A 20958-nucleotide genomic window follows, 5' to 3' on the forward strand; every position below is an offset into this window, starting at 1 on the left:
TTTTAAACCAAACAAACAGGTTTGTCACTGCAGCACACACTGGCATACAAATTTGGCTAGAGCACTGCAGAAAGAAAATGTAGTTGATGGCGTTTTTTATGTCTTGCCAAGGTTTACTTGCTTTTGTCATATAGGTTGTGTTTGCTAAATGACTCAGCAAGGGTTTTCTGAGTGTGTTTTGCAGATTTTCTAATCTTTAGCAGAAGTCGTCTATGGATGGCTGGATGGATACTTCATTCAACCCCGTCAGGGAAATTAGATTTACTAGCTTCATAACAAAGTTTTAATGCCTTTTCACATGAGAAGGTGTTTCTTATGAAGAGTGAAATGGAAAAAAGATCAAGCTTTACACTTGCGAGCACATGCGCACACACACGCAATTTTGAAACGATGATATGTGACCAGCGCCGTCCGATCTCTTCGTTTCGCTTCTAAACTGGCCGCGTTTGGGAAGCCAGCACACACATCGGTGGCCTGTGTCATTTTCCTGTTGGCCAACAACAAACTATATATGCGTTCCATTGAGGTCCATTGTTTCAATTCACCCACTTGTTAAGCTGCTAAACTCCTGAAAAGGTTGCTCGGCCCGCTAGTTTGTGAGCGAGTTTATTTTGCCTGCCACAGAGTCACGTGACTTAATCATGCCCGCTGATTTGGGGAATGATGACTTTCATCCACTTCCTCATTTCTTTCCTCCTCGTCAGTGTACCCGTTCGGTTGTTTTATTTTAGAGACAGTATGAATACTCGATAACGTAAAATTGCACATCGTTGAAGCAATGTTCACGATTATATCGAAAGCGATATATATCGCCCACCCCTAGGTGTTGGTCTACTGTGTTTTCTCAAGTTCAAAGTCAACACAGCTGTTTACCAGGCACTTTTAGACCACTTTATGCTTCCTTTTGGTTAGAAGCTTATTGGGGATGCTGAGACACCAGACCCAATAATGTACTGTAGATTAGCTGAAGCCTGCTATCAAAGTAACCTGGGCTTCCATAACACCTCAACACTGTCACAGACTGAGCACCTCCATACCACTCTGCATTAATGCAGGAATTAAGGCAACTAAGTGTTGACTGCATATGAATGAAGATGCTTTTCAGAAGGCCAACATTTCTACATTAAAAATAACAAAAAAACAGTTTGACTGGTTCTCGTGGATTATTAAAATGTTTTAGATGGTGAATATGGATTTTTGTTAGCTGTAAATTGTAATAACTAATAAAATAAAATATTGAAATATTTCACTCTGTTTGTAGTCAGTCTACAGTAACAATATATATAATAATAATATGAGTTTTATTTTTGAAATAAACTACTTGAATAAATAAAGACAATTTTCTTTTACTAAGATATTTTAATTTATTGAGATATAACTGTCTATATAGAGCTCTGGAAAAAAAATGGGTACCACTGATAAATCATCAGTTTGTGTGGTGTTGCTATTTAGTTAAATGTTTGTGTAAAATAAACATTTTTGTTTTATTCTATAAACTATTGAAAATGTAACTCCCAAATTACAATTACAAATCTTGTCATTTCGAGTATTTATTTGCAGAAAAGGCAAAATTGTCAAAATACCTAAAAAGGTCCAGTTATTTTGGTCTCATAATTTTTTTTCAGAGCTGTATATATATTGTCTATAATCTATGCATATAAAGTGGATGAACACAGTCCGTTTTGAACCACAGTTACATAATCTATGAGCAAGCGTTGCAACTTCCCTTTTAAAACAACAACAGTCCATCATGACCACACGGTGACAAATCAGACTGCTGGTTGGCACTCAACACGTGTGATGGCTGGACTCAAGCTCACTCATTCCTATTGCTGCTGCTGTCCAAGTCTTTGCACTGCAAATCACCACCGGCATAGTTTATGCCAGGGATCTTGGCACCGAAGCGATCCACGCACCAGCAGATCCCCCTCCTCCGGCCACGGGACGGCTTGCACTGCAGGTGGAGAGGTGAGGGGTTAAGAGTATTATTCCCTGGAGGACCTTTATAAGTAAACACATGGAGGAGGTGGAGGACGAAGCTGTACCTGTTTGCGCTTGAAGAAACCTTTTTTGTCACAGTTGGGGATGTACAAAGACAGAGCCAAGACCCGAGATGTGTCCTTCATGCTCTGAATGAGGTGATCCAGACGTCTCCTGCAGGGCCCCTACATGCACAGATAGTGGAAGACATGGTTGCTTGTATTTGCACTCTAGTTTACATTCACCATTTTAAGGCTCTGCTCACAAAGAGCTTAAAATGTTTGCAGAAGTCAAATTTTCCACTTTCGTGAAACATTTTGCCATTTATATAAACATTTGAAATAATTAATGTACTCATGCTTGCATTAAGAATTGCTGTAACCTCTTGTATTTATTTATTTTTATAAATCCCCCAAAGGTTTTGAATTCAAGTACATATATGCCCTGTGAGAAAACTATCAGGCTTCACAGGCAAACCTCAGAATGTGTGTCAAATTGCATAGAGATTCTGACCACAACCGAGTTGAAGACACTACAGAAAGAGATAAGCCCGCAGGTGCACATGAGTCACCGGCACATTCAGGTGAAAAATCTGAATCAGAATCATCTTTATTTTGCCAAGTATGTCCAAAAACACACTAGGAATTTGTCTCCGGTAGTTGGAGCCACTCTAGTACGACAACAGACGGTCAATTGACAGAATACTTTTGAGACATTGAAAGTGTGACATACTGACGAGTCTGTCACTTGTGATTCCAGTACATCCAATTAGTCCCACAATAGCTAGACAGATAGTCTTACTTATGACACAAATAGAAAATTACTCATTCACGATTGGCCAAGATCAAAAGGGGAAGTTTAAAAATTACATCATATAATGGATATAAACTCATGTTTGCTGCCTGTAATTTAATTGTCCCTCCGTTGGCGGCTCATGTTTGTACATTATGAGCTGAACTTTTCATGTCTTTTCTTCTTTCTTCCGGTTTCCCAATAACAAAAGACTGAGAAGATTTTTTATACTGAAAATCTTGAATCTTTTATATCGGTACTCCAAAACTTAACTTAGCTTAGCGATTTGTTAGCACAGAAAAAACTTAAAGAGATTTTTGGTAACAAAAAACTTAAACATATTTTTGATAAAGAAAAACTCAAGAGTATATTTGAGACTAAAAGACATTTTGTTTTACGCCAAACAATTTAGACTCAAAGTTGAAAGCAAAGATGTTGGTCGTGCGAGGCAGAGCAGGACTCAGACTCAAGCTGGCCCCTTGCTGGGTTTTGCCTGTCTGATTTTTATCCACTTCAAAGTCACTCAAAAAGAAGAAAACAGACTGCGATCAGAACTTGACCAAGTTATTGTTTAGTGTGAAACTGGCTCTATGGTGCATGGAGGTTACTTTGCCAAAACCAAGTGGGGTAAAACACAAATGAAGCCTGGAGCACAGTGGTGAGTGTGTGCTGATCACGTACAAACTCAGGCTCCAGTTTCTCCAGGCCGTGCAGAGGGAAGTCCAAGTTGCTGTTGGCTCCCACCCTGGCCAGCTGCTTTTTGCGGTCCTTAGCCTGCTTCATCGCCTGGGCCTTCCGACTGCTAATGTGGTCCCGTCCGTATATGGGCACCTTGGCTTGTGGCATCAGGGACTCTGTGACAGAAAAATGACTAATATCAGGAGCTTTCCCTTGCCTCACCTGCTGACAAACTACTGTGTAAATTGGAATGCGGGCGGAAAGGCAGAGCACTCGGAGAAAATTCAAGAGAATATTCCACACAGGAAGGCCTGGGTTGAGATTTGGTCCCAGAACCTTTCAACTGTGAGGCAAATGCACTAACCACGTGCTCCATAATGCCAGGTTTCTACTGTTTTGAAAGGTAACCAAATATCACAGATGAGTAGCAGCTTGGAAGGACTTTAAAGCATGTGTAGCCAATAACCAGCCATCCATTTTCAATAATGCTTTTGGTCCTTGGGAGAGGTGAGTTGGAGCCTATCCCAACTTGAGCGAGAGGCAGGGTACACATCTACTCTATGTGTAATTTTGAATTTTACTTAACCGCACATGCATGTTTTTGGAATGTTGGAGGAAACCGGAGCCAGGGTTCGAGCCCTAAAGTCCGGAAATGTCAGGCAGATGTACTAATTCACCATGATGCCCCGAACCTAAATGAAATATTTCGTCTTGCAACCCATGTGAAAAGGGGAACTAAACATCAAAGCTTAAAAACATTAGTCAAAAGCATGTTACTCTGATTAACATGGTGTTTATGGAATAAGAATTAAACTGAATAATTAATCAACATAACAAGGACACCCTTTTGGGCGAAATCATCAGCTGCAGACCGGAAGTGATTTTTGAAGCTACAGTAGCGAGTTGCTTAATAAAACAGCACGCCTTTGAACTGTGTCAACTGACAGATTGCATAGGGCAAAGGATTTAAACATTAAATTCTGTGTACATCATGGCTGTGATTGAAAACATGCAGCGGTCATCAAAGGAAGTGTAGCGCAGAGTAAAAGCATTTTACATCAACTTAAGACATCCATAAAAACAAATTCAGATCAGGTCACAACTCGCTAAGTACATATAGATGATGACGTTTAGGATTATGATTTATTATGTACTTGAAAATAAAATTGAATATGTAGCTTGTCATTTCACGAATATTTTGTAACTGTATGGCTTTCTTAGTAAATAAAGCGGGCAGGAATTGGTGAACATAACGTCACATTCTCATGAATTCACACTCGTGAGAGTGAAAGGTGCTATTAGGACCTATAAGACTATACTTTCAGGGATCATTTCTATAGTTCTCGTGAAAGGACCTAAAAATGGCCGCCCACTTAATGCCAGTAAACAAAGGCAGATACAATGTTTTAAACCATTTTTACAATAAATACTTTGTATTTGACACCCGCACGGATGTTACATTTGAAGAGTGGCACAAACCTCAGCTCCATTACCTTCTCCCACCCACTGCTCATATCCGTACAGTATGTTCCAAAAAATCTTTGCAGTAAATAGTATGTTTCAAAATATGCATTCCAATGCCAATTGTAAAACTGCATTTTTGAGCGAGGCGCAGGAATTTTATTTATCCACCTGAGGTCGCCAACCACACACACAACTCAAACGTGCTTATTATGCATACCCTGCTTGAATGTGAGCAGGCCATTTCCTGGATGAACCATTTTAATGTAGTCAGCAAAAAGTACTGTATTTGTAGAACATCAATCTGAACTTTGCTCCTTACTTGCATTTGTTCCTGTCGATATTGGCATGAGTGTGTACATTAGCTATTCATCAGGTATTTGGTATTTTTGATTTCCCCCCCCCCCCATAAAACTCTGATTGTGGCTTGTGTTTTAAACAGATAAGGTACTCAATAAAGTTGCTTTATCTGCAAGAAACATTTGCCTAATTGACCTTCAGTGAGTCACTGCTGCCACATTTAAATCAATTGGCCTATATAGCTGACTGTATCCGATATGTTCAGGTGGGTAAATGCTCTCTATTGACCTTAAAAAAAAATCTACAATGCACTGAATCTGCAAAATAATGAATCGTGATATAGCGAGCGATTACTGTATGCCACATGAGTGACTATGACCCTATAGACCTAAACACGTCTTGTTGTATTAAGCCCCTACTGGCCCATTTCCATTGCTGTGTCACGCATAGTACCTATTCCTAAATCTCATTGGTACATAGCCTAGTGTGGGTGCTCGCTAAGCTACAAAGATAACAGGGTGGTGAAACAAGGTCACCATGAACACCCCCCACCCCCTTCCCCTCCAAAGCTCCCGCCCTTCCAATGACGATGCCGTAGATCACAGTGATGTCATCCCTCCACATAATGACTTCTTGAAAAATAGTTTCCTGCTGACACAATTATTCTCTCTCTCCCCCTCAGGAAAAAAAAATAGAGGCACGATCCACTTTATACGTCCATCAAGTCTTTGATTGCTAATCCTCACCCAATCTGACCTTTGCTGGCTAATCACGTTGTTGCAAACTTTTACACGGCGCTATTTGTGTTTGAGTTGTCATGGTTGGTTGCACACATCCACCTGGAATGTCCCTCAATGCATTCATGCAACAGACCAAAATCTTAGATCATCAAATTTTGTTTGCGTGGTCATTTCATATTTTTACAAACTAGAGCTGATGCCGCCTATTGTCATATTTTGCTACAGAATGTGACACCTCATGACAACAGGAAAACTGAACCCATAGTTGAAAGATGGAAGATGGAAAAACTACAGATAAATGCTGGCAGTGCATGGAGTACAGATCCATTGAGAGACTGACATAATAATACAATACTGTATGACATCATTTTGTTTGAACAAGAAATCAGCGTTTGACAGGCAAGTTACAGAGCAAATTGCAAGCAGCCCATGCTCAGCCAGAGCAGCGAGTGAAGCACACAAGGTGGCGGCAACCTGGTCTGCTTGGAGGTTGGAGTGAATGCCAACAAGTGTAATCTCAGTTAGGTTACATTAAACACTTGGAATTGAAGCTTCTTGAATTGTATGTCCTTCTTTATGTTTCTGGGCCTCAGGCAAATGTTACTTCACTCATATGAAGCAAGCTCATTTATGCCAGACAGAGAAAATGGAGAAGAGACATTGAGATTGGAGAAAATGGAGAAATATGAGACATAAACATGGCACGTGATAATAGATCTGCCACACCAAGTGTTAAAGAAAGACAAGAAATTGTAGAAGATGAATAAAATATGACTTCACACATCAGAGGGCCACACAAAGCTTGACACTAGCAGACAAAATGACTCCATGTCACGTCTCTAAGCCAACCTCACAAGGTCCCACCTGTAATTTTCTCCCTTGTTTCATGTGGGTCAGCCCGCCCCCCCCCCAGGGCCATTGGCCACTCACACACACACACACACACACACACACACACACACACGCACGCACACATGAAACCTACTGATTTATACCTTGCAGCCCTAGTGCCTTTCAGGTTGAAGATGACAGGTTGATTGGCACCCATTGTTGACTTCACTGGGGCAGGGCGTGCTGGGTGCAGTGGTAGGGGCAATTTGACAAAGGGGTATTTGGGGGGGCTTTTGAGTCATATGCACTATAATGACAGATGTTAGGCTATCTTTTAAGGGCGGTGGAGACTCGACGCATCACCCTTACTGGTTCCAAGAGGTCAACACCTCAAGTTATTATTCTCTACTCCACGAAATAAACTGCCGGCAAGAGCGATCTAACCATTCATTACTGCAGCATATATTATACACGGACTGTGGGAGGAAGCTCACACGTAATAATAATAATAATAATAATAATAAACTAGTTGAATCCACAACCCTCTTGCTGTTAGCAGGGGCCTCAAACTTATTTTTGTCGCAGGCCACATCGTAGCTATGGAATCCTTCAGAGGGCCATTATGACTGTGAAAATCATATAAATGGATAATCACCTCATGATATTATTACATAGACAATTGGACCCTTCATTTCATTGTTATTATATATATTTTCCAATGAAAAATGGAATTTGAAATCAGAAGTCCTGGGAAAGAGTGACGACTGCTCTAAATATAAATACTACTGTTCAATGTACAGTATGTTAAGAAGGAATTTGTAATACTGTAAAAAGTTAAGAGAAATTGCAATTTTGGTACAGATTTTCTGTGAACTTGAAAAGAACTAAACCATTTAATGAGAAACGTGAAGTAGACAGTTTGCTTTAGTAGGCCACATAAAACCATGTGGTGGACTATATCTGGCCCCCAGGCCATGAATGTGACACATATGCTATAAACCTGTGATTCCCCCTGCACCCTGGTGGTCCCTGAGAGATCATCAGGGGTGCCTCAGAAATTATCCAATGTCAGAAATTGTATTACAAACACATATTTGTTCAATCTATATGCAAGTGACGTATAATGACAGGCAGAACAATTAAACGGCTTTCCGTTGGATGGCAGAAGGTACAATAGAACTGTGTATCATTCGGTCATGGCTTCCTGCAAGTATACTATATTAGCTATTAAACCGCGCCAGATTTCATATTGAGTAAGTATACCTGTATTTGTAAGTAAATTGAGATGAGAAGTCATTATTTCAGTCTTCATACTTTTGGTGACGTTGTTTGGTGGTGTGCTTTGAGATGTTTGTAATGTAAAATGGGTGCCTTAATTGGCGCAATAAACGATGGGAAACTGCTGTAAGACAGCAGAAGGAGGAGCATCTCAATGCAGCTCTTTGCTATTTGTCCCCTAATTGGATTTATGGTGCTGAGATGATTATATGACTTATTGCAGTGGGAGCTTTAAAAAACACACTAGCGTGACGACGCGCACGCGGCGGGCCTACCTTTGGAAGGATGCAGTAGTTTGTACAACTTCTCGTTTCTGCACACACCCCGGCCGTGCAGGAGGGCGTGCAGAGGCTTCTCCTCGTCGTTTTTGGGAAGGCATCGAAGCCCGCGCGTACACGGCCCGGTGTAGACGCCGCACGGCTGGCCGTCCTCGAGCGCGCACGTTAGGCAGCAGCCGCAGCCGGGCTCCTTCACCACCTGGCAGCCCACGGGCACCGGCGGGCACAGGGAGCGGGCTTTTTGGTCACAGGGCTCGCAGGGCACGTACGACGCACCGCAGCTGGTGACGCACAGAAAGGGGAGCACCAGGAGGGGCACGCTCAGCAGCATGGTCCGCGGGATGATTATGAACTGAAGAATCCTGTGTGTACCAAAGACTGGAGTCCGAGCATCAATCGGGCGTTTGCTGCATCCACAGGTGTGCAAACTGCAAAGGTGCCAACGCATCGACACGTGACGCGATTGACAACCAAGAGAGTCGAGCTGTCCTTCAACTTTGCGGTGGAAAAAAACAAATAAAAATGTACACGTATAGATCTAGACGTAGCGTTTTGTCTCTCCTCCTCTTCCTCCGCTTCTGACTGGCGCCGATTGCGCGCAAAAGCTGTCGTCTCCACGCGAGAAAGACCGCGTCTGTTTTCCCCCCGCGTCGCTCCTTCCTGCCCCAGTGCCTGCGTGTGAGCAGAATGTGTAATCTGTGGCTGGCGTTGAGCTGGCCTTAAAAAAAAAAAAAAAAAAAAAAAAAAAGCCAGAGGCGAAGCCTATAACGATGGGGATGTCAAACAAGGCGCGGAGGGGGAGGCGCACTTGTCAAGCGTGCACGCTGTGATGCTGATTCTGCAGGGCGGGTGCTGGCATGCCTTCAGATGGGAGACGGTGATGTGACTGAGGCCTACTCAGCAGGACCACTACCCCCATCCATCTGACTCAAGTTTAAGGCAACGCAAGCATGCAAGCAAGAATAGACAGAAAAGCATGTGTTATTATATATATATATATATATATATAGTGTTTCCACTTTAATGTGAATCACAGTTGACCTTTATATTCTCTCTCTCTCTCTCTCTCTCTCTCTCTCTCTCCGTCTCTCTCTCTCTCTCTCTCTCTCTCGCTCTCTCTCTCACTCTCTCTCTCTCTCTCTCTCTCTCTCTCTCTCTCTCAAAAACTAATCTGGAGATCCAGTTATTTCCAGGCTCACTCGTCTGGTGAGATATGAGCTTTGTACCTACATCTCTGTGCTCTTGCTCATCATAAGGCCCTGGAACAGAAACTGATCTTTAAAAGCTTTTAGTTCTCAGTGTAGGCATAGTTTCATATTGCTAGCAGGCTCTCTTCATCAGATGATCATTTTAGTTACCAGTCATACCAGTGTAAAAAGAAGTAAATTTTAAAGCCCACATGCAACTGAACCTTCATTTTGATGATGTGACAATTCTACATTGGGAAATTCTTTAATGCACATGCCTTTCCTTATTATTGTTGACTTTGTACACCAGTCTCATGACAAAGATGCATGTCAAGCTTTCCTAGGTCGTTCAACTGCTTTATCATACTTCTCTTTTCCTCAACTTGTACCCTTCTATGGTGGTGCCACTAAAACACATTCTTACTCACTCAGCTGAAATCTCATGAGATATGAGGATGCTTTGCATGACCGTCATTCAACAACTATATACTAATGTTCTTGTGTGCCTCTAGATGCATACTTTCCTGCAAAATTTTGTTAGAATTCCAAATTGTATGACATTAAAGTTGTTTGATTTAGTGAACGTTTTCCTTGTTTGTAATATAAAGCTTTGTTCTCCTTATCAGGAGTTTTACATCTCCTTGTTTCTGCCAAAATAGAAAACTGAATGCTTCCTCTAAGCTGAGCATCCATCCATCCCTCCATTTTCTGTACAGCTTATCCTCACTAGGGCTGCAGGCGTGCTGGAGCCTATCCCAGCTATCTCTGGGTGAGAAGGAGGGTACACCCTGAACCGGTCACCAGCCAATCGCAGGGCACAACAGCCATTCTCACTCACGAAAAGTGGAGTACCCAGAGAAAAGCCACGCAGGCACAGGGAGAGCATGCACTATAGATCAGGACATATCATCACATTATGAGTTGGAACAGTAAATCCTGGCTTGCTTTTTCAATGCGCAGTGAAGTGTTGTGATAGCTGTCATTTCTGTGAATTGCATTGCATCTGAGCAACATAACATTTGTCCACATGGTCACTAGTCTGTCACACTGGCTTTTTGTATGTTTTTTGGTCTTGCAGTCATTAGAGAGAAAAGAGGATTTCTCGCATTCTCTGACATCTTACATGAACACCCTTTGCCATGAAATTCCTCACATCGCTGAAGTTAGAAGCAATTTGTCCATACTGCTCTCATCAAAGATTCTCTCCCATTGTTTCGCTGTGTTGATCTGCAGCTTGGCGTTCATATCCTGACCTACTTTACTGTGGGACGTTGCAGCTGCAGATGGTAAGTGGTTGTGGATGAGCTTCTTGAGTAAGCCTCGAAAAGGAGTGGGAAGAGTAATCTTGGATGCTAAATGCTCTGAGCTTTGTTATGAGGGATTTGATATGACCTGTGATTTATTTATTGAAAGATTGTTCATGACAAAGAGATCCACACACTCAGACTCAATGTTGATCATGACCTTTCCCATTGTTAAATGGATGTATAGCCCAGTGTGGCCTTTCGCATCTATCAGTGCTCGTATTGACATGTATGTGGCACACCATCAGCACACCACATGACCCAGCTTACCGCCAATGACGCAGCAGCCTTGCCACATGCTTGATGAGCCCTGAATCAATGTGAAATCCAAGTTTAGTGTGAAGTGCGGATGGTGCTCATGCGTCCTCTTCCCACCAAGCATGTTAGCATGAAATTCACAAGGAAACGAGCGTTGCACCTGTTTAGCATGACTAATTCTGGTTTAAGCAGACATTTTTCCAGGGACAACTCTTTCTATGAAAAATAAATCTTTTGAGGAGACAAGCTTCATGTTTCCAGCAACAGCAGTTGCTGTGTTTGGTGAAAAAAAGAATCCACAGTGGTTATGATTGGAGAGAACCTGTGTTCAGAACTGTCGTAGATGAGTAGATGTTCCTAACTCTGTCTGCTGTCATCCTGTCAAAATGTTATGGAGCCACTTGCAGATGGAATTGCAGAGGAATAATTCGATGGAATAATTGTGTTAAAAGCACTGCTGTAATTAATAAACAACATTCTGACATGTGTGTTGTGTTCTTACACTCAAGACATTCTCCTTGCTCCTAATGTTCTTGTTTGGCAGATTTAATGGCTCCCCTCAACTCATACCTACTGAAACTACCTCATCATCTCCAGATTTATATGCACCTGACCTCTCCTTTAGCTTACAGTTAACCCATTTTGCCGAGATGTTTAGTGGTGGTCGTCGGGGCTGTAGGCACAGAATGGCAGCCACCCTTCCATCAGACTGTCCCAGGGCAGTTGTGGCTACATAGGTAGTTTACCACCACCAGAGTGTGACTGTGGAGTAAATGAATAATGCATGAAATTGTAATGCACAATATAATATATAAGCTCGTCAAGCACTATATACATGTAATGCATTATTATTATAATAATACATTATTACTTTCCCACATTCAGATTCCACCTGCAACCTCTTTGGCTTAGTGTATCCCTAACGTCTCTTGATTGAACATCAACAAGCAAAGTGGCATTAAACTTCATGGCCTAGCAGCTTTTTTTTTCATCTAAATTGAATGAGTTACATTGGAGTGAACCAGAATGGTTTGTTGAAATTTGCTGATGAAGGAGTGTTGGCAGACTTTACTGCTGGAACCTCCAATCATATAGTAAATGTGTCAAATGTGATGCCTATAAAACCATATGACCTTATTTAATCTTCTCGCACATGTGCCATACATGACAACACACAGCAGGAGAAAACGCGCCTGAAATGGAGAGATGCGCTTTTTGCCCTGATATAATCTGCATGCACTCTATCACCCTTACTCGCTTGTGCTGTGTCATTGCAGAGTCTAAGAAAACACAGTACAGTGTTTGAAAATTGTTCATTCCCCTGTGGGTGTGGCCTTGTCCAAATACCAATTCACTGTTCACTGATTCACATTCACCCTGAATGTGAGAACGAGAACAGATCTTCCAGGTTTCAGATGGCTGGAGGTCGTGATTCGGAGGTTCTTTTGCCCTTCTGTGTCCTTTGGGCTCTCACGTATCAACACAAAACAAGCGGCAAAAGAATTGGTTGGGCTGAAGTGGTTTCCATGAGCATTGCAGATCCTTATCAGATGTGCTGAGCTTGTCCGTTCCAGATTCATGGAGGCAGCGATGATGACATTTCACATGCATGAGAATTGTCATAATATGTATGATGAATAAGGGCTGTTTTCTTTCTCGGCACTGAGCCACCACCTCTCCCCGCCCCTCAATTTGTCACGTTTCAGATCCAATTCAGCTGCATGGAATGACTTGTTCCCATACTTGATTTTCTGGGAACCCCTGCCAGAGCTACAGTAAGTGTCTTCCCCATACTGAAACAAGAGCATATTGCCAGCCAGGGGTGAATCAGAGGCTGCTCCAGACAATCAAAGGAAGACATGAGGAAAAGGGACGGGTGGGACTCTTGCAAGTCTGAATAGACCAACAAAGCAGGGGTCAGGTTGCAATTGCACTTGAGCTACAGGTGCCTGGAGCAACACGTCCCCAAAGCCCAAGAAATTGCCCCAACATGACCAGAATCTCACACAAAGAGCTAGTTTAGTTTTTACATGGCAGTCTCCTCCGCTCCCTCTCCTTCATCTTGCTCACCCTAAAAGAAAAACAAGGCAAAACAAAGCGTTCACTGAGCTGTCACTGACACGTCTTAACACCCGCTCCGTCTTGATTTAAGGGCTGGGCTGACTCACTAGCGCGTCTTCGCTGCAGGGTCGAGAGGGATGATACACGTCTGTCAGAAGGATTCATCTTCTTGCGCACCATGTACAACAGAGAAGCTCTTGTTTTCTGCCGGGAGAGGAGGGGAATGATGTTCTAACCGGAGGCAGAGGTGGTAAAAGTAAAGAAGTAAAGCCAGACGGCAAGAACTATATTATATTATACAATACTATACTATACTATACTATACTATAATTAACTAGAAGTACAGATACTTGTGTAAAAAGATTTGAGTAAAAGGAGATGTACTGATTCTACTCTTTAAGTAAAACAGTACAGACCGAACGAAAATTAAATACGTACATAATTAAAAATTGTAAATTTGCTAGTTAGTGTTGGCTTCGGCTTTTATGACATTACAACGACATGTTCCCACAGCTTTGGTAATGTTGCGAACTGACTAATAAAAAAAAAAAAAGTATGCTGAATTCCAGTAGATAATGATAAAAAAACAAAAATAAAATACAAAAATCTTACCTCTATCTGCTTTTTCAAATTAGATAGAACATTTTTGAATGCAGTGGATCAGTGGACGACTGGTTAACACATCTGCCTCACAGTACTGAGGACCCGTGTTCAAATCCCACCTCGCCTGTGTGGAGTTTTCATGTTCTCACCGTGCCTGTGTGGGTTTTCTCCGGGTACTCCGGTTTACCTCCCACATCCCCACAACATGCATGATAGGTTAATTGAAGACTCTAAATTGCCCGTAGGTGTGAATGTGAGTGTGAATGGTTGTTTGTTTCTTTGTGCCCTGCGATTGGCTGGTGACCAGTTCAGGGTGTACCCTCCCTCTCACCCAAAGATAGCTGGTATAGGCTCCAGCACGCCCATGACCCTAGTGAGGATAAGTGGTACGGAAAATTAATGAATTTTTGAATGCCTGAAGCTTGTGATTTTTAGGTCGGCAAGAAAATACATTCACCACAAATCATTCCTGGAGCCGACAGCAAACAATTTTCTTTAATAAGACTATTGAAGACTAATATCTGTCTGAGATTTGCCTCCAGAGAAAACAATGTTCAAGTTGATGCAGCTGTTCCTGTGCTGGCATATATATATATATATATATATATATATATATATATATATATATATATATATATATATATATAATTTATTTTTTTTTCAAAACAGCAGTTCGAAGTGTATGTGCCATGTGTGCTGACCGTCAATTGCGCAACTCTGGCCGATTGTTGGGGGGTGGGGCGTCCATATCGCCCATTGCAGAAACTGCCGCTGATTGCGACGTGGAACTGAATATAGCCAATCAAGAAGCACCCTGACTCAACAAAAGGAAATGACTGTAGATAAAAATAATCATGTCTTTCCCGATTTTTTATAATGGCTCCCCAGACGGCAAGAAGTATTTTCCAAAGGAAGTCGTTTTTTGAGGACAACGCCATTCTACAAGGCTCTCGGCTCCGGCAACTTTTGGGAATGTTCGCGAAACAATCAGAATCAGAATCATCTTTATTTGCCAAGTATGTCCAAAAACACACAAGGAATTTGTCTCCGTTAATTGGAGTCGCTCTCGTCTGTCAATTGACAGAGAACACCTTTGAGACATAACACCTTTGAGACATAAAGACATTGAGAAAAACAGTCACTGAGCAATAAAGGGTTGCTAGTTATCTGGTAATGCCGGTACATTATTTTTATTTTTAAGATTTATTTTTTTGACAATTGTGCAAAAAGATGCAGAGTCCTCGAGCACTTAGAGCAATATTGCAATAGTCCGGTGCAATGACCATTGTGCAAAGTGTACCGAGACTTCAAGCGAGTAGTACGATAGTCTGGGACAATGTTGATTGTGCAAATGTTGCAGATACTCCTCAGTCAGTGTGCAAATGAAGTAGATGCTACTCTGGCATGAGTAGCCAGTATTGGTCAACAACAGATATGCAAATAGTGCAGCGTGGTGAGACTACTACAGTGAGTGCACGAGTAATATATAATTGGCCCGACAGAAATGTGACGACACACTCAAGAAAAAAGACAAAAAATTGCCAGCATGTTGCAATGGAATTGTAGGTTAGGTGTTTACGAAGTTGATTGCAAGAGGGAAGAAGCTGTTGGAATGTCTGCTAGTTCTAGTTTGCATTGATCGGTAGCGCCTACCTGAAGGAAGGAGCTGGAAGAGCCGGTGACCGGGATGTGGAGGGTCCGAGAGGATTTTGCACGCTCTTGTCTTAGTTCTGGTAGCGCGCAAGTCCTCAAGGGTGAGTAGGGGGGTACCGACAATCCTTTCAGCAGTTTTGAGTGTCCGTTGCAGTCTGAGTTTGTCCTTTTTTGCAGCAGCACCTAACGAGACTGTGATGGAAAAACACAGGACTGATTCGATGACCGCTGTGTAGAACTGCCTCAGCAGCTCCTGTGGCAAGCCGTGCTTTCTCAGAAGCCGCAGGAAGTACATCCTCTGCTGGGCCTTTTTGAGGACGGAGTTGATGTTGACCGCCCACTTCAGTTCCTGAGAGATTGTAATTCCCAGGAACTTGAAGGTCTCGACGGTTGACACAAGGCAGCTGGACAGCGTGAGGGGCAGCTGTGGCGAAGGATGCCTCCTGAAGTCCACGATCATCTCTACAGTCTTGAGCGTGTTCAGCTCCAGGTTGTGTCGGCCGCACCACAGCTTCAGCCGCTTCGCTTCCTGTCGATATGCAGACTCGTCAACGTCCTTGATGAGGCCGATGACAGTGGTGTCATCTGCAAACTTCAGGAGTTTGACAGCCGGGTGCGTTGAGGTGCAGTCGTTCGTGTAGAGAGAGAAGAGCAGCGGAGAGAGGACACAACCTTGGGCAACACACACAACACACACACAACGGCGCAAAGCCAGAAGTGTTTCTTCTTCTACAGTTTTGTGAGATCACGTGTGACCACGTGTGATCATATGAGATTTCGAGATGGGTAGCAGAACAGAATCTTTATGTGTGTGGTGTTCTGTGTTGAGATTATGGAGCACACCACACACAATACGACCAAAACTGTTAAAGGCCAGATTTGTTATCTTTTTGTGTCGGGTCTATCACAGATAAATAATCTTTTAAGATGCGAAAAATCGTGAGAAGAAAACCCCCTGCTTTCCTCATATACAGCAATCTGATGGGGCCTCATTCACAAACTGTGTGTACACACAGATTTGCGCTTAAATTGTGCGTACGCACATTTGACGCACAAATAGGGGAGCGGTTAATGCAGATTGCAGCTCGCTGGCAAGAGCTCGTCATTTAGAATGAATTATGATTCACTAACATACGTATGGTGGTGTGAAGAATATTGGCCTGTACGTACATGTCATGAATCACACATTTACATTTTCACACAATCACACATTTACACTCAACTTGTGTGCAGAATGAGAACATTTCTACGCATTTATTAGTGAATGATGCCTATTGTCCCCAGGTGGAGGAGATGATCTCAGGTGCACGTGATAGCTTATGATTATTCAGGATCCTGACAAGATATTTAAAGCCACTTCCTGAACAGAAAACACTTATTTTAAAGCATTTGTGTTAGTATTAGCATGAAACCTATAGCCCTGGGAATTTTGTGGACCAACTTGCAATGCGATTCAATCCAGGATTCACAGCAGATGGTTGTGTGGGAGGCTGGGACTTCCTAAACATGCACAATGACCCTGCATAAGAGCACACTTAAGATTGGAAGTTTAGCTGGAGGAGGAACGTAGCTCTGATGATAAAATGTTGACTCAAGGGATTTAGATGCACTAAAGCTGCAGAAAATGATGCGCACAAGGGGCCACTGGAAAACATACTGGAAAATCGGCATGAACCCTTTGAGTCTGCCTGCAAGCTAGCTGCCATTGTCAGGATGATGGACTAGGGCCAGACCATATTGTTGGGATGGAATGATGTGGCCGCGCTGCCTGTGGAGAAGAGAGAGGGTGATACTGCTTGAGCTGTGCCCCACAGCTGGTTGTATGCGCTTGACTTAATTTATGAGACCCATGGGGTCTCTAAACATTTACTAACGAACAGATTTGCATGCAATTGATTTGATTTTACAGCTTGCATGCATCATGTGTGCATGTTTGTAGATTTATATATTTTTTGTTTTTTTTAGGTTTTTGATTTTATTTTGTTCGAGAATAACATTTTGTTCACACAAATACAGACCTCTCCAATAACTGTGGATGGCCATGACATGGGTAAAGGAAGAGCCCATTCAGTTCAAATATGGATTTCTTCTACTTTTTGCTAATTGTAAATAATAATGACTAAAAAATAAAAAATAAAAATAAAAAATAAAAAAATAAAAAGGAGGAGAAGGAGGTTTAGGCCACCTTCGCTCTAAATTATCAACATTGGTAAATACCAAAATATTAGTTTTTTTTTGTCATGGCCATTACATGTATATTGTGTATAGAAACTCAACAGAAATTATATTTTTCATGCTACGTTATTGTTATCCTTGAATTTTAAAATGAACTGATTTAAAAAAATCACGAAAAAATATAAAAGCACATTCTTATTTCTTGATTAAGATTAAATCAGTTAGAAGCATTCCAAACAAACAAACATCCATCCATTTTCTGAGCCGCTTATCCTCACAAGGGTCGCGGGAGTGCTGGAGCCTATCCCAGCTATCATCGGGCAGGAGGCGGGATACAAGCTGAACTGGTCGCCAGCCAATCGCAGGGCACACATAAACAAACAACCATTCGCACTCACACTCACATTCACACCTAGGGGCAATTTAGAGACTTCAATTAACCTACCGTGCATGCTTTTTGGATATGGGAGGACACGGGAGTGCTCGGAGAAAACCCACGCAGGCACGGGGAGAACATGCAAACTCCACACAGGCGGGGCCGGGGATTGAACCTCGGTCCTCAGAACTGTGAGGCAGACGCTCTAACAAACAAACAAAAAAATCGATTGCCTTGTTAAATGTAATGCTGGATTAATTTCTGACTTGTAAGAGAAGCTCAGTAAGAAATTTGCATATAAAATGGTGAATTCAGTTTGAAATTCCTTATTCATGTTGAAAATGTTAAAACTTTGCACTCCATAATGCTGGATGGTCAAAGACACAAATGGGGACAGGTGGTCTAATAACTTTGTTCAGGACTGTGTGTGGCATAGAGCATAGTTCGATAGAAGTCATCACAAGGCCCATCAACAGTGTCTTTCACCGAGGAGATCAGGGAAAGACATAACAAGTCCGTACAAGGCTTGTGATTTTCCGCCTGGCTTCAATCCAGGCGACGCTTGGAGGACAATAAGTGGGTTCACAGAATTCTTCTGAAATTTTAAACAATGACATGCCGACAATCACGACATCCACTGTAATTGACAAGCTACTTAGTACTAGCATGGGACTTTTTGCTGTTAACTGGGAGCCTTGCCGCTTACATGCAGTGATTTCTCCATATTCTCTGAACCTTTTGATGATATTATGGACCGTAGATGATTAAATCCCTAAATTCCTTGCAATTGTACATTGAGGAACATTGTCCTTAAACTGTTCGACTATTTTCTCACGCACTTGTTCACAAAGAGGTGAACCTCGCCCCATCTTTGGTTGTGAATGACTGAGCAATTCAGGGAAGGTCCTTTTATACCCAATCATGGCACCCACCTGTTCCCAATTAGCTTGTTCACCTGTGGGATGTTCCAAACAGGTGTTTGATGAGCATTCCTCAACTTTCTCAGTCTTTTTTGCCACCTGTCCCAGCTTTTTTGGAACATGTTGCAGCCATAAAATTCTAAGTTAATGATTATTTGCTAAAAACAATAAAGTTTATCAGTTTGAACATGAAATATCTTCTTTGTATTCAATTAAATATAGGTTGAACATAAATTAAAAATCGTTGTATTCTGTTGGCGGCACGGTGGATGACTGGTTAGAGCGTCTGCCTCACAGTTCTGAGGTCCGGGGTTCAATCCACGGCCCCGCCTGTGTGGAGTTTGCATGTTCTCCCTGTGCCTGCGTGGGTTTTCTCCGGGCACTCTGGTTTCCTCCCACATCCCAAAAACATGCGTGGTAGGTTAATTGACGACTCTAAATTGCACATAGGTGTGAATGTGAGTGCGAATGGTTGTTTGTTTATATGTGCCCTGCGATTGGCTGGCAACCAGTTCAGGGTGTACCCCGCCTCCTGCCCGATGATAGCTGGGATAGGCTCCAGCACTCCCGTGACCCTTGTGAGGATAAGCGGCTCAGAAAATGGATGGATGGATGTATTCTGTTTTTATTTATGTTAAACACAACGTCCCAACTTCATTGGAATTGGGGTTTTAGTTGTCATTAGTGGATATAATAATAATAATAATCATAGTAAATCAGTTATTGTGTTTCAATGTATCTTGAAGGGGAAAAATTCGTCTTGCAGTAATGTCAATCGAAAAAGACAGTATCTGAGTCACAACAGTGATAGACCGATATGCCACCCTTAAAAACAGACTGCATTCATTGATGCTTCCACCAACCAAGTATCTGGTGATTGCAGCTGTTAGTTTGAATTTAATCACATTGTTAGCTCCTCGAAGTGAAATTATTCTGTAATTTTAATTGAAAATGATGGGATTGGCTGACTTGTGACAATACAGTGACCTTTTTTTGCAGAGAGCTTTGCATAGACTGTAACAATGTATATATTTTTTTCTTTTTTGTGGTTAATGTTGTAAACATACTTCCTGTGTTTGTGTACATGATTAAAATAACAGACTGAAATAACACTACAAATCTAACGGTGACTTTTAACTTTTACCTAGTATTGTACTGTTTTAAAATCTGTACAAAAACGTAAAAAAACAATTCCTCAGTCTTTGTTAGCTTTTTATGAAATTTTGTGCTGGCATGCTCCATTCGCTTACATCCTGTTCATCTCCTGGGGGCTAAGACCCCCCCCATCCATAAAACCTAGTGACACCCCTGGTGGCAGGTAAGACATTTATGGTCTTCCTAACAGTAGACAGGCCAAAAACCCTGAAAAATTTACATTGTAACAGTTTACAAGTCAAAGCGCACCGAAAAAATAAATAAATAGTTGCACCATGCTGGGGCATTTATTGCAGGGCGGTGCATTAATTTGAGCCAGAAGTACCTTGTAAACTGATCTAGGTGGAATAAAGTTTGTAAAAGTTTTCATCTTTATTCCAAGAGTGTTTACTTTTGATGATGGTTTCTCATCATTACAATTGTCTCATAACTCTGTTTGAATTAACTGCAGCCCTTATATTCCAACTGGTGTGAAGAATATTATTGTCCTGGAGAGAGCTCACAAGGGTGTGAAATGGGGAGGAGGCTGTTGGCCTGCTTATGGTGGGAGAACAGCTGGAGCGTTTAAGAGGTTTGTGGATATCTGCCTCTTCCTGGCCAACATGTGGATGTGAGGAAAAGCTAAGTGTAGCGTTTCCACGACCTAATTAGCCCAACCTTTATCACAAGGAAACCCTCAGGAGCTCAAATAAGCAGATAAGGAGCTTTTTACAGCAAAGTTCATACACTGTAAATCACTTTTGCTGTGCTGCCTTCTTGCCATCAGCCTTTTGACAGCATCAACATGTAACTGATGTTTGGAAGCGCTTTTTGTATCAGCTAATGCACCTGCAGGAGATTTAAGTTCAGAAAAATGGGCGAAGAAGGTTGCGTGCAACCCAAAACAAACAGGTTGATTTTTCCATTTGATAGGAGCAATGTGGGAACT

The 20958-nt window shown here is 42.0% G+C and overlaps 1 protein-coding gene across 1 annotated transcript; it reads right to left on the bottom strand.

Moving 5' to 3' along the window:
• Positions 1 to 1333: 1333 nt before the first annotated feature.
• Positions 1334 to 9015, bottom strand: igfbp5a (insulin-like growth factor binding protein 5a). The gene is made up of 4 exons (XM_061680823.1): positions 8336 to 9015; positions 3454 to 3626; positions 2046 to 2165; positions 1334 to 1954 (listed from the first exon to the last, which is right to left on the bottom strand). The coding sequence occupies exons 1-4, from the start codon at positions 8784 to 8786 to the stop codon at positions 1817 to 1819; spliced, it is 882 nt and encodes a 293-aa protein (XP_061536807.1). The 5' UTR covers positions 8787 to 9015; the 3' UTR covers positions 1334 to 1816.
• Positions 9016 to 20958: the final 11943 nt, after the last annotated feature.

Source organism: Phycodurus eques, chromosome 1 (assembly GCF_024500275.1).
Source record: "Phycodurus eques isolate BA_2022a chromosome 1, UOR_Pequ_1.1, whole genome shotgun sequence".
NCBI classification, from domain to species: Eukaryota; Metazoa; Chordata; class Actinopteri; order Syngnathiformes; family Syngnathidae; genus Phycodurus; species Phycodurus eques.